The sequence below is a fragment of the Salvelinus alpinus genome, chromosome 9, assembly GCF_045679555.1.
Source record: "Salvelinus alpinus chromosome 9, SLU_Salpinus.1, whole genome shotgun sequence".
Classification (NCBI taxonomy): domain Eukaryota; kingdom Metazoa; phylum Chordata; class Actinopteri; order Salmoniformes; family Salmonidae; genus Salvelinus; species Salvelinus alpinus.
Window position 1 is genome coordinate 3491261 of NC_092094.1, and position 14766 is coordinate 3506026.

General features: G+C 50.3%; 1 protein-coding gene across 1 annotated transcript in view; it reads left to right on the forward strand.

The window, feature by feature from the left end:
• Nucleotides 1-4101: 4101 nt before the first annotated feature.
• The window catches only part of LOC139584163 (mucin-5AC-like), a 37224-nt gene continuing 26559 nt past the window's right edge, over nt 4102-14766 (forward strand). The window contains exons 1-3 of the mRNA XM_071415704.1: nt 4102-4200; nt 4367-4586; nt 4941-5066. Coding sequence (XP_071271805.1) covers nt 4138-4200; nt 4367-4586; nt 4941-5066 — 409 coding nt within the window. The 5' untranslated portion in view covers nt 4102-4137. The remainder of the gene's footprint in view (nt 4201-4366; nt 4587-4940; nt 5067-14766) is intronic.

The window sequence follows — 14766 nt, forward strand, 5'->3', positions numbered from 1 at the left end:
CGGGTGCGGGATTCTGTCAGGTCTCTCCAAAAGGAGATGTGGGTGTGGAGTCAGGCGCAGGAGAAAGCAAGTTTCCGAAAAGGGCGTTTAATAAACAAGGTCCAAAGAACAGGAAAAACAGGACTACAACAGTAGCCTCAAACCACCTGTACAACAGAACCTAAAAACGCAACCCCAAACTGAATGACATCAAACGAAACAATCCCGCACAAAACCCGGAAGAAATGGTGAGATTTAAATACCCCCCCTAATTTCCCAAATAGGACACAGGTGATACACAAGACAGACATAACCAAAGAAAAGGAAAAAAGGATCGGTGGCAGCTAGTAGACCGGCGACGACCACCGCCGAGCGCCGCCCGAACAGGGAGAGGAGCCACCTTCGGTGGAAGTCGTGACAAGTAGAGGTAAAAACAGAGGGGATTGTAAGACACCTCCCCCTGTCAGATGGTTATAGAACACAAACCAACAGAAAATAGAATCCTGATTATTAAAAGGGAGAAACAAATAGTTGTGAAGATTCATACAGTGAATGTATTTGGTATTGTTGTTCAGATCCTATCCATTTCATATCAGACCAGAATAAAACTACAGTGAAACAGGTTTCCTATTGTAGAGATATTGTAGACATGATCCCTAATCCGCATAATTCACTAATGAATAACCACTTGGGTATACAGTACAGAAAACATTAAACAACATTAGCAAAGTTCTGTGCACACTTTTGTATTTTTTTAGATAGCCTAATGCTCTGTATTGATCCTATCTGTACATACCTAACCTGAAGTACAGTGCCTGTTTTGTGCTAACATCCCACTCCTTGTACTCAGTGTCATATGCCAAACACAGCTATATCAAATCAAATTCTATTGGTCGCATACACATATTTGGCAGATGTTATTGTCACGATCTTGGAAAGGCGCAGCGTGAATTGAGTTCCACATCCTTTTTAATACAAAGTCAAACTAGAAACAAAATAACAAAACTTACAAAGACCGTGAAGACATAGTGCCCAAACACACTAACACAAATAACATCCCACAAACACAGGTGGGAAAAATATATACTTCAATATGATCCCCAATTAGAGACAACGATTACCAGCTGCCTCTAATTGGGAACCATACAAAACACCAACATAGAAAATATAAACTAGAACACAACATAGACATTTTAAACTAGAATACCCCCTAGTCACGCCCTGACCTACTACACCATAGAGAACCAAGGGCTCTCTATGGTCAGGGCGTGACAGTTATTGCAGAAGTAGCGAAATGCTTGTAACACAGGTACAAGGAGTGGAATGTTAGCCTAAACAGACTGGTACCCAGGCTAGAACAAGGAGTGGAATGTTAGCATAAACAGACTGGTACCCAGGCTAGAACAAGGAGTGGAATGTTAGCATTAACAGACTGGTACCCAGGCTAGAACAAGGAGTGGAATGTTAGCATAAACAGACTGGTACCCAGGCTAGAACAAGGAGTGGAATGTTAGCATAAACAGACTGGTACCCAGGCTAGAACAAGGAGTTAGCATAAACAGACTGGTACCCAGGCTAGAACAGAGAGTGGAATGTTAGCATAAACAGACTGGTACCCAGGCTAGAACAAGGAGTGGAATGTTAGCATAAACAGACTGGTACCCAGGCTAGAACAAGGAGTGGAATGTTAGCATACACAAACTGGTACCCAGGCTAGAACAAGGAGTTAGCATAAACAGACTGGTACCCAGGCTAGAACAGATGAAGTACATATGAACTGCTGTAGGCGCTTCAACAGCTAGCTGTATTTTACCTTTATTGAACTAGGCACGTCAGTTAAGAACAAATTCTTATTTTCAATGACGGCCTAGGAACAGTGGGTTAACTGCCTTGTTCAGGGGCAGAACGACATATTTGCGGATTCGAAACTTGCAACCTTTCGGTCACTAGTCCAACGCTCTAACCACTAGGCTACGCTGCCGCCCCATGTAATATGTACGTATATATGAACTGCTGTAGGCACTTCAACAGCTAGCTTGCAATGCATTAACCCTCAGTCATCTGTATGTAAAATGTACATATACAGTGGGGAGAACAAGTATTTGATACACTGCCGATTTTGCAGGTTTTCCTACTTACAAAGCATGTAGAGGTCTGTAATTTGTAACAAAAATCTGTAACAAAAATCCAGAAAATCACATTGTATGATTTTTAAGTAATTAATTTGCATTTTATTACATGACATAAGTATTTGATCACCTACCAACCAGTAAGAATTCCGGCTCTCACAGACCTGTTAGTTTTTCTTTAAGAAGCCCTCCTGTTCTCCACTCATTACCTGTATTAACTGCACCTGTTTGAACTCGTTACCTGTATAAAAGACACCTGTCCACACACTCAATCAAACAGACTCCAACCTCTCCACAATGGCCAAGACCAGAGAGCTGTGTAAGGACACCAGGGATAAAATTGTAGACCTGCACAAGGCTGGGATGGGCTACAGGACAATAGGCAAGCAGCTTGGTGAGAAGGCAACAACTGTTGGCGCAATTATTAGAAAATGGAAGAAGTTCAAGATGACGGTCAATCACCCTCGGTCTGGGGCTCCATGAAAGATCTCACCTCGTGGGGCATCAATGATCATGAGGAAGGTGAGGGATCAGCCCAGAACTACACAGCAGGACCTGGTCAATGACCTGAAGAGAGCTGGGACCACAGTCTCAAAGAAAACCATTAGTAACACACTACGCCATCATGGATTAAAATCCTGCAGCACATGCAAGGTCCCCCTGCTCAAGCCAGCACATGTCCAGGCCCGTCTGAAGTTTGCCAATGACCATCTGGATGATCCAGAGGAGGAATAGGAGAAGGTTGTGTGGTCTGATGAGACAAAAATAGAGATTTTTGGTCTAAACTCCACTCGCCGTGTTTGGAGGAAGAAGGATGATGAGTACAACCCCAAGAACCCATCCCAACCGTGAAGCATGGAGGTGGAAACATCATTCTTTGGGGATGCTTTTCTGCAAAGGCGACAGGACGAATGCACCGTATTGAGGGGAGGATGGATGGGGCCATGTATCGCAAGATCTTGGCCAACAACCTCCTTCCCTCAGTAAGAGCATTGAAGATGGGTCGTGGCTGGGTCTTCCAGCATGACAACGAAACGAAACACACAGCCAGGGCAACTAAGGAGTGGCTCCGTAAGAAGCATCTCAAGGTCCTGGAGTGGTCTAGCCAGTCTCCAGACCTGAACCCAATAGAAAATCTTTGGAGGGAGCTGAAAGTCCGTATTGCCCAGCGACAGCCCCGAAACCTGAAGGATCTGGGGAAGGTCTGTATGGAGGAGTGGGCCAAAATCCCTGCTCCAAGGCCAGTGGAGTGTGTGCAAACATGGTCAAGAACTACAGGAAACGTATGCGCTCTGTAATTGCAAACAAAGGTTTCTGTACCAAATATTAAGTTCTGCTTTTCTGATGTATCAAATACTTATGTCATGCAATAAAATGCAAATTAATTATTTAAAAATCATACAATGTGATTTTCTGGATTTTTGTTTTAGATTCCGTCTCTCACAGTTGAAGTGTACCTATGATAAAAATTACAGACCTCTACATGCTTTGTAAGTAGGAAAACCTGCAAAATCGGCAGTGTATCAAATACTTGTTCTCCCCACTGTATGTACATATATATTAACTGCTGTAGGCGCTTCAACAGCTAGCTGTATGTGAAATGTACATATATATGAACTGCTGTAGGCACTTCAACAGCTAGCTTGCAATGCATTAACCCTCAGTCATCTTCCATTGGTGTTATAGGTGGAGCTGGACTCAAAGTTCCAGAATCAGACATGTGGGCTGTGTGGAGACTTCAACGGAGTCCAGAACGAGTTCATTAGGAATGGTAAACAAAACCACCAAATGTCTTAGAGGGGCGGATTACGCTCCTGTTCTGTTTATGAATGTGTGGGTTCAATCTATGGGTTAGGAAGGGGTTATAAAGTATATTTCTAGGTACCATTATATGAAAGGGTTAACAAAAACACAAAACACGTGATGACAGAGAGACTGTTTGTAAGGGGAATGAAACTGGTAAAACGAAACTGTTTATTCATCCACAGGTGATTATCTGAAGACAATCGACTATGGAGATAATTGGAAGATGAATGGCCCAACTGAGACCTGTACAGAAATCCCTGGTCACACGGAGCAGTGTGAAGACCAGGTACTTACAAGATTAGAGCTGAGCTGAACATTTAACATTTCTTATTCATTACATTTAAACATGATTGTTAGTTTAAAATCTCAATATCAACATCATCATGGTTGACATTTGATCAGTATATAATCCCTCTGTTGCCTCTAGTAATTCTTCTTCTTCATCCTTTCAGACCAAACTTTGTGAGCAGCTTCTCACCAGTCTTTCCTTCAGTAGCTGTAAGGACCTGATTGCCACAGACTCCTTCATCAAGGCCTGTGCAGAAGACATGTGTCACTGTGGCAACAGCAGCAGCAGTGCCAGCTGCGCCTGCCCCACCATGTCAGAGTACTCCCGCCAGTGTGCTCACGCAGGGGGGAAACCCCAAGAGTGGAAGACCGACCACTTCTGCTGTAAGGGAATCTTTTTTTGCATCACTGTTTTGCAAAGCCTTTTTGTTTTTATTTTGGATGGTTTGTTTGTATTGCTCTGTTGGTAGATTGGATGTAGGTACAAAAACAATCCTCAGCCAGAGTTTTGTTGTAACTCAAAGTAAACACTTTTGACATGCAATAATGCTTTGCCTTAGGTCATCGATAGTGTCTTCTTCTTTGACATAATAGTATTTACATTTATGTGACTGAAAACTGAGGAGCAAATCCACATTTTCACTTCCAATGATGTCAATAGAAGAATATGTGAACTTGTGAAGTAATGAAGACTCAGAAACAGATTTGTGACCAGGGTTATTTGTCTGTGTTGAGCAGTGAAGACGTGTCCTTTAAGCATGCAGTACCAGGAGTGTGGTAGTCCCTGCACTGATACCTGCTCCAACCCAAAGAGGAACCAGCATTGTGAGGAACACTGCACCGACGGCTGCTTCTGCCCTGCTGGTACATGCCCTCATTTACTGAATACAACATCATATGTCACCTGTGTAACTATTTTAAAGTAGCTGAACACAACATTATATGTACCTATGTAACTATTTTAAAGTAGCTGAGTACAACATTATATGTCAGCTATATAACTATTTTAAAGTAGCTGAATACAACATTAAATGTCAGCTGTGTAACTATTTTAAAGTAGCTGAATAAAACATTAAATGTCAGCTGTGTAACTATTTTAAAGTAGCTGAATAAAACATTAAATGTCAGCTGTGTAACTATTTTAAAGTAGCTGAATACAACATCATATGTCAGCTATGTAACTATTTTAAAGTAGCATTAAAAATAAACAAATGCAATATCACCGACGGAGATTCTGCCCTGCCCTGCACACTCACTGATTTTAACAAAAATGGGACCAAGTCTCAATTTTGCAAGTCCTAAGCAAGTCTTAATTTTCGAGTTTCAAGTCAATTCCCAAGTAATAATGGGTAAGTACCAAGTAAAGTTCAACAGCTCAGGTCGAGTCAAGTCACAAGTCCCTAATTTTGGGTTTCGAGTCCTCAAGTCAATGGTTAAGTGTTTAATGCCAATTTCATTGCAACTGCAATACATCGGTGATTTTGGACCCACATACTGTATTTTACAAACTGCAGTTAATCATTTTGGATTGAAAAGGTCAAGCCAGCCAGCCAGCCAGACCAAGTTTGAATATAACCTAAACCCGAATTTGATCACATTCACATTTTCTCCTAAAACATATTAATGCACTATAAATAGGCTGCACAACATTACCACGTGGTTTACCCTGGCCAGAGGGCCAGAGGGACAGGGCACACTACATTACCATGTGGTTTACCCTGGCCAGAGGGCCAGAGGGACAGGGCACACTACATTACCATGTGGTTTACCCTGGCCAGAGGGCCAGAGGGACAGGGCACACTACATTACCATGTGGTTTACCCTGGCCAGAGGGCCAGAGGGACAGGGCACACTACATTACCATGTGGTTTACCCTGGCCAGAGGGCCAGAGGGACAGGGCACACTACATTACCATGTGGTTTACCCTGGCCAGAGGGCCAGAGGGACAGGGCACACTACATTACCATGTGGTTTACCCTGGCCAGAGGGCCAGAGGGGACAGGGCACACAACATTACCACGTGGTTTAACCTGGCCAGAGGGCCAGAGGGGACAGGGCACACTACATTACCACGTGGTTTACCCTGGCCAGAGGGACAGGGCACACTACATTACCACGTGGTTTACCCTGGCCAGAGGGCCAGAGGGGACAGGGCACACTACATTACCATGTGGTTTACCCTGGCCAGAGGGCCAGAGGGACAGGGCACACTACATTACCATGTGGTTTACCCTGGCCAGAGGGCCAGAGGGACAGGGCACACTACATTACCATGTGGTTTACCCTGGCCAGAGGGCCAGAGGGGACAGGGCACACTACATTACCATGTGGTTTACCCTGGCCAGAGGGCCAGAGGGACAGGGCACACTACATTACCATGTGGTTTACCCTGGCCAGAGGGCCAGAGGGACAGGGCACACTACATTACCATGTGGTTTACCCTGGCCAGAGGGCCAGAGGGACAGGGCACACTACATTACCATGTGGTTTACCCTGGCCAGAGGGCCAGAGGGACAGGGCACACTACATTACCATGTGGTTTACCCTGGCCAGAGGGCCAGAGGGGACAGGGCACACTACATTACCATGTGGTTTACCCTGGCCAGAGGGACAGAGGGGACAGGGCACACTACATTACCATGTGGTTTACCCTGGCCAGAGGGCCAGAGGGGACAGGGCACACAACATTACCATGTGGTTTACCCTGGCCAGAGGGCCAGAGGGGACAGGGCACACAACATTACCATGTGGTTTACCCTGGCCAGAGGGCCAGAGGGGACAGGGCACACAACATTACCATGTGGTTTACCCTGGCCAGAGGGCCAGAGTGGACAGGGCACACTACATTACCATGTGGTTTACCCTGGCCAGAGGGCCAGAGGGGACAGGGCACACTACATTACCATGTGGTTTACCCTGGCCAGAGGGCCAGAGGGGACAGGGCACACTACATTACCATGTGGTTTACCCTGGCCAGAGGGCCAGAGGGGACAGGGCACACAACATTACCATGTGGTTTACCCTGGCCAGAGGGCCAGAGGGGACAGGAAACACTACATTACCACGTGGTTTACCCTGGCCAGAGAGCCAGAGGGACAGGAAACACTACATTACCACGTGGTTTACCCTTGCCAGAGGGCCAGAGGGACAGGAAACACTACATTACCACGTGGTTTACCCTGGCCAGAGGGCCAGAGGGACAGGAAACACTACATTACCACGTGGTTTACCCTGGCCAGAGGGCCAGAGGGGACAGGGCACACTACATTACCATGTGGTTTACCCTGGCCAGAGGGCCAGAGGGGACAGGACACACTACATTACCATGTGGTTTACCCTGGCCAGAGGGCCAGAGGGACAGGGCACACTACATTACCATGTGGTTTACCCTGGCCAGAGGGCCAGAGGGACAGGGCACACTACATTACCATGTGGTTTACCCTGGCCAGAGGGCCAGAGGGACAGGGCACACTACATTACCATGTGGTTTACCCTGGCCAGAGGGCCAGAGGGGACAGGGCACACAACATTACCATGTGGTTTACCCTGGCCAGAGGGCCAGAGGGGACAGGGCACACAACATTACCATGTGGTTTACCCTGGCCAGAGGGCCAGAGGGGACAGGGCACACAACATTACCATGTGGTTTACCCTGGCCAGAGGGCCAGAGGGGACAGGGCACACTACATTACCATGTGGTTTACCCTGGCCAGAGGGCCAGAGGGGACAGGGCACACTACATTACCATGTGGTTTACCCTGGCCAGAGGGGACAGGGCACACTACATTACCATGTGGTTTACCCTGGCCAGAGGGCCAGAGGGGACAGGGCACACAACATTACCATGTGGTTTACCCTGGCCAGAGGGCCAGAGGGGACAGGAAACACTACATTACCACGTGGTTTACCCTGGCCAGAGGGCCAGAGGGGACAGGAAACACTACATTACCACGTGGTTTACCCTGGCCAGAGGGCCAGAGGGACAGGAAACACTACATTACCACGTGGTTTACCCTGGCCAGAGGGCCAGAGGGACAGGAAACACTACATTACCACGTGGTTTACCCTGGCCAGAGGGCCAGAGGGGACAGGGCACACTACATTACCATGTGGTTTACCCTGGCCAGAGGGCCAGAGGGGACAGGGCACACTACATTACCATGTGGTTTACCCTGGCCAGAGGGCCAGAGGGACAGGGCACACTTCATTACCATGTGGTTTACCCTGGCCAGAGGGCCAGAGGGACAGGGCACACTACATTACCATGTGGTTTACCCTGGCCAGAGGGCCAGAGGGACAGGGCACACTACATTACCATGTGGTTTACCCTGGCCAGAGGGCCAGAGGGACAGGGCACACTACATTACCATGTGGTTTACCCTGGCCAGAGGGCCAGAGGGGACAGGGCACACTACATTACCATGTGGTTTACCCTGGCCAGAGGGCCAGAGGGACAGGGCACACTACATTACCATGTGGTTTACCCTGGCCAGAGGGCCAGAGGGACAGGGCACACTACATTACCATGTGGTTTACCCTGGCCAGAGGGCCAGAGGGACAGGGCACACTACATTACCATGTGGTTTACCCTGGCCAGAGGGACAGAGGGACAGGGCACACTACATTACCATGTGGTTTACCCTGGCCAGAGGGCCAGAGGGGACAGGGCACACTACATTACCATGTGGTTTACCCTGGCCAGAGGGCCAGAGGGGACAGGGCACACTACATTACCATGTGGTTTACCCTGGCCAGAGGGCCAGAGGGGACAGGGCACACAACATTACCATGTGGTTTACCCTGGCCAGAGGGCCAGAGGGGACAGGGCACACAACATTACCATGTGGTTTACCCTGGCCAGAGGGCCAGAGGGGACAGGGCACACAACATTACCATGTGGTTTACCCTGGCCAGAGGGCCAGAGGGGACAGGGCACACTACATTACCATGTGGTTTACCCTGGCCAGAGGGCCAGAGGGGACAGGAAACACTACATTACCACGTGGTTTACCCTGGCCAGAGGGCCAGAGGGGACAGGAAACACTACATTACCACGTGGTTTACCCTGGCCAGAGGGCCAGAGGGACAGGAAACACTACATTACCACGTGGTTTACCCTGGCCAGAGGGCCAGAGGGACAGGAAACACTACATTACCACGTGGTTTACCCTGGCCAGAGGGCCAGAGGGGACAGGGCACACTACATTACCATGTGGTTTACCCTGGCCAGAGGGCCAGAGGGGACAGGGCACACTACATGACCATGTGGTTTACCCTGGCCAGAGGGCCAGAGGGACAGGGCACACTTCATTACCATGTGGTTTACCCTGGCCAGAGGGCCAGAGGGACAGGGCACACTACATTACCATGTGGTTTACCCTGGCCAGAGGGCCAGAGGGACAGGGCACACTACATTACCATGTGGTTTACCCTGGCCAGAGGGCCAGAGGGGACAGGGCACACTACATTACCATGTGGTTTACCCTGGCCAGAGGGCCAGAGGGACAGGGCACACTACATTACCATGTGGTTTACCCTGGCCAGAGGGCCAGAGGGACAGGGCACACTACATTACCATGTGGTTTACCCTGGCCAGAGGGCCAGAGGGACAGGGCACACTACATTACCATGTGGTTTACCCTGGCCAGAGGGCCAGAGGGACAGGGCACACTACATTACCATGTGGTTTACCCTGGCCAGAGGGCCAGAGGGGACAGGGCACACTACATTACCATGTGGTTTACCCTGGCCAGAGGGCCAGAGGGGACAGGGCACACTACATTACCATGTGGTTTACCCTGGCCAGAGGGCCAGAGGGGACAGGGCACACAACATTACCATGTGGTTTACCCTGGCCAGAGGGCCAGAGGGGACAGGGCACACAACATTACCATGTGGTTTACCCTGGCCAGAGGGCCAGAGGGGACAGGGCACACAACATTACCATGTGGTTTACCCTGGCCAGAGGGCCAGAGGGGACAGGGCACACTACATTACCATGTGGTTTACCCTGGCCAGAGGGCCAGAGGGGACAGGGCACACTACATTACCATGTGGTTTACCCTGGCCAGAGGGCCAGAGGGGACAGGGCACACTACATTACCATGTGGTTTACCCTGGCCAGAGGGCCAGAGGGGACAGGGCACACAACATTACCATGTGGTTTACCCTGGCCAGAGGGCCAGAGGGGACAGGAAACACTACATTACCACGTGGTTTACCCTGGCCAGAGGGCCAGAGGGACAGGAAACACTACATTACCACGTGGTTTACCCTGGCCAGAGGGCCAGAGGGACAGGAAACACTACATTACCACGTGGTTTACCCTGGCCAGAGGGCCAGAGGGACAGGAAACACTACATTACCACGTGGTTTACCCTGGCCAGAGGGCCAGAGGGGACAGGGCACACTACATTACCATGTGGTTTACCCTGGCCAGAGGGCCAGAGGGGACAGGGCACACTACATTACCATGTGGTTTACCCTGGCCAGAGGGCCAGAGGGACAGGGCACACTACATTACCATGTGGTTTACCCTGGCCAGAGGGCCAGAGGGACAGGGCACACTACATTACCATGTGGTTTACCCTGGCCAGAGGGCCAGAGGGACAGGGCACACTACATTACCATGTGGTTTACCCTGGCCAGAGGGCCAGAGGGGACAGGGCACACAACATTACCATGTGGTTTACCCCGGCCAGAGGGCCAGAGGGGACAGGGCACACAACATTACCATGTGGTTTACCCTGGCCAGAGGGCCAGAGGGGACAGGGCACACAACATTACCATGTGGTTTACCCTGGCCAGAGGGCCAGAGGGGACAGGGCACACTACATTACCATGTGGTTTACCCTGGCCAGAGGGCCAGAGGGACAGGGCACACTACATTACCATGTGGTTTACCCTGGCCAGAGGGCCAGAGGGACAGGGCACACTACATTACCATGTGGTTTACCCTGGCCAGAGGGCCAGAGGGACAGGGCACACTACATTACCATGTGGTTTACCCTGGCCAGAGGGCCAGAGGGACAGGGCACACTACATTACCATGTGGTTTACCCTGGCCAGAGGGCCAGAGGGGACAGGGCACACTACATTACCATGTGGTTTACCCTGGCCAGAGGGCCAGAGGGGACAGGGCACACTACATTACCATGTGGTTTACCCTGGCCAGAGGGCCAGAGGGGACAGGGCACACAACATTACCATGTGGTTTACCCTGGCCAGAGGGCCAGAGGGGACAGGGCACACAACATTACCATGTGGTTTACCCTGGCCAGAGGGCCAGAGGGGACAGGGCACACAACATTACCATGTGGTTTACCCTGGCCAGAGGGCCAGAGGGGACAGGGCACACTACATTACCATGTGGTTTACCCTGGCCAGAGGGCCAGAGGGGACAGGGCACACTACATTACCATGTGGTTTACCCTGGCCAGAGGGCCAGAGGGGACAGGGCACACTACATTACCATGTGGTTTACCCTGGCCAGAGGGCCAGAGGGGACAGGGCACACTACATTACCATGTGGTTTACCCTGGCCAGAGGGCCAGAGGGGACAGGGCACACAACATTACCATGTGGTTTACCCTGGCCAGAGGGCCAGAGGGGACAGGAAACACTACATTACCACGTGGTTTACCCTGGCCAGAGGGCCAGAGGGACAGGAAACACTACATTACCACGTGGTTTACCCTGGCCAGAGGGCCAGAGGGACAGGAAACACTACATTACCACGTGGTTTACCCTGGCCAGAGGGCCAGAGGGACAGGAAACACTACATTACCACGTGGTTTACCCTGGCCAGAGGGCCAGAGGGGACAGGGCACACTACATTACCATGTGGTTTACCCTGGCCAGAGGGCCAGAGGGGACAGGGCACACTACATTACCATGTGGTTTACCCTGGCCAGAGGGCCAGAGGGACAGGGCACACTACATTACCATGTGGTTTACCCTGGCCAGAGGGCCAGAGGGACAGGGCACACTACATTACCATGTGGTTTACCCTGGCCAGAGGGCCAGAGGGACAGGGCACACTACATTACCATGTGGTTTACCCTGGCCAGAGGGCCAGAGGGGACAGGGCACACAACATTACCATGTGGTTTACCCCGGCCAGAGGGCCAGAGGGGACAGGGCACACAACATTACCATGTGGTTTACCCTGGCCAGAGGGCCAGAGGGGACAGGGCACACAACATTACCATGTGGTTTACCCTGGCCAGAGGGCCAGAGGGGACAGGGCACACTACATTACCATGTGGTTTACCCTGGCCAGAGGGCCAGAGGGGACAGGGCACACTACATTACCATGTGGTTTACCCTGGCCAGAGGGCCAGAGGGGACAGGGCACACTACATTACCATGTGGTTTACCCTGGCCAGAGGGCCAGAGGGGACAGGGCACACAACATTACCATGTGGTTTACCCTGGCCAGAGGGCCAGAGGGGACAGGAAACACTACATTACCACGTGGTTTACCCTGGCCAGAGGGCCAGAGGGACAGGAAACACTACATTACCACGTGGTTTACCCTGGCCAGAGGGCCAGAGGGACAGGAAACACTACATTACCACGTGGTTTACCCTGGCCAGAGGGCCAGAGGGACAGGAAACACTACATTACCACGTGGTTTACCCTGGCCAGAGGGCCAGAGGGACAGGGCACACTACATTACCATGTGGTTTACCCTGGCCAGAGGGCCAGAGGGACAGGGCACACTACATTACCATGTGGTTTACCCTGGCCAGAGGGCCAGAGGGGACAGGGCACACTACATTACCATGTGGTTTAACCTGGCCAGAGGGCCAGAGGGACAGGGCACACTACATTACCATGTGGTTTACCCTGGCCAGAAGGCCAGAGGGACAGGGCACACTACATTACCATGTGGTTTACCCTGGCCAGAGGGCCAGAGGGACAGGGCACACTACATTACCATGTGGTTTACCCTGGCCAGAGGGCCAGAGGGGACAGGGCACACTACATTACCATGTGGTTTACCCTGGCCAGAGGGCCAGAGGGACAGGGCACACTACATTACCATGTGGTTTACCCTGGCCAGAGGGCCAGAGGGACAGGGCACACTACATTACCATGTGGTTTACCCTGGCCAGAGGGCCAGAGGGACAGGAAACACTACATTACCATGTGGTTTACCCTGGCCAGAGGGCCAGAGGGACAGGGCACACTACATTACCATGTGGTTTACCCTGGCCAGAGGGCCAGAGGGACAGGGCACACTACATTACCATGTGGTTTACCCTGGCCAGAGGGCCAGAGGGACAGGGCACACTACATTACCATGTGGTTTACCCTGGCCAGAGGGCCAGAGGGCCAGGAAACACTACATTACCATGTGGTTTACCCTGGCCAGAGGGCCAGAGGGACAGGAAACACTACATTACCATGTGGTTTACCCTGGCCAGAGGGCCAGAGGGACAGGGCACACTACATTACCATGTGGTTTACCCTGGCCAGAGGGCCAGAGGGGACAGGGCACACTACATTACCATGTGGTTTACCCTGGCCAGAGGGCCAGAGGGGACAGGGCACACTACATTACCATGTGGTTTACCCTGGCCAGAGGGCCAGAGGGCCCAGGGCGCATTGGCTGTAGACTATACAGCTCCAGGCTGCGGTTGTTATCAGTAACATAGTCAGACTGAGAAATCCTCTAGTTTTCTTCCCATACAGTTTAAGTGTAGGCTGCTGAAACATTTCCGTGAAGAGTTCTTGCTTGGGTATGTCGGGAGTGATGTGTTATCATGTTTGCTAAATACATACCGGAGGAAAGTGGAGCAGAGCGCGTTTTGATAGATTATGTGATTGCGCCCAGCGTGCGCAACCTGTGATTTCCGTGAATCTGATTGGTCAAGACACAGAACAAAACGCACAGAACCTGCAGCACTCTGATTTAAAATACCAGATAGGTTTACATGCGCAAGATGACAAATCGAGTCATACAGCTCAAGTCCAAGTTAAATCACGAGTCGTAGATGCTCAAGTCGAAGTCTAGTGGGAAGTGTTTTACTTTTTGTCAAGTCTCAAGTTGCAACATGACTGGAGTCCACATCCCTGGATTTTAAACCAGGAAGACTGTATTAAAACTCATATTGGTGATGTGGCTATTTAAACCAGGAAGACTGTATTAAAACTCATATTGGTTATGTGGCTATTTAAACCAGGAAAAGGTTACATAGATTGGAAGAGTAGCCTTACTGTAGGACTGGAGATTTCATTACTTTAACAAAAGTTATGCAACAGATGTACCGTAGTAATTAAGATACTGAACTACATGGATCAATGTATTTTATGAGATAAGGAAGGACTACATTAATTGAATGTCATTCATGGGATCAGCTGACTAAATGTATTGAAAGTCATTATGGAACCAGGTGACCTAAATGTAATGTATTGAATGTAAGTCATGGGATCAGCTGACTGAATGTAATGTATTGAATGTAACTCATGGGATCAGCTGACTGAATGTAATGAATGTTATTATGGAACCAGGTGACCTAAATGTATTGTATTGAATGTAAGTCATGGGATCAGCTG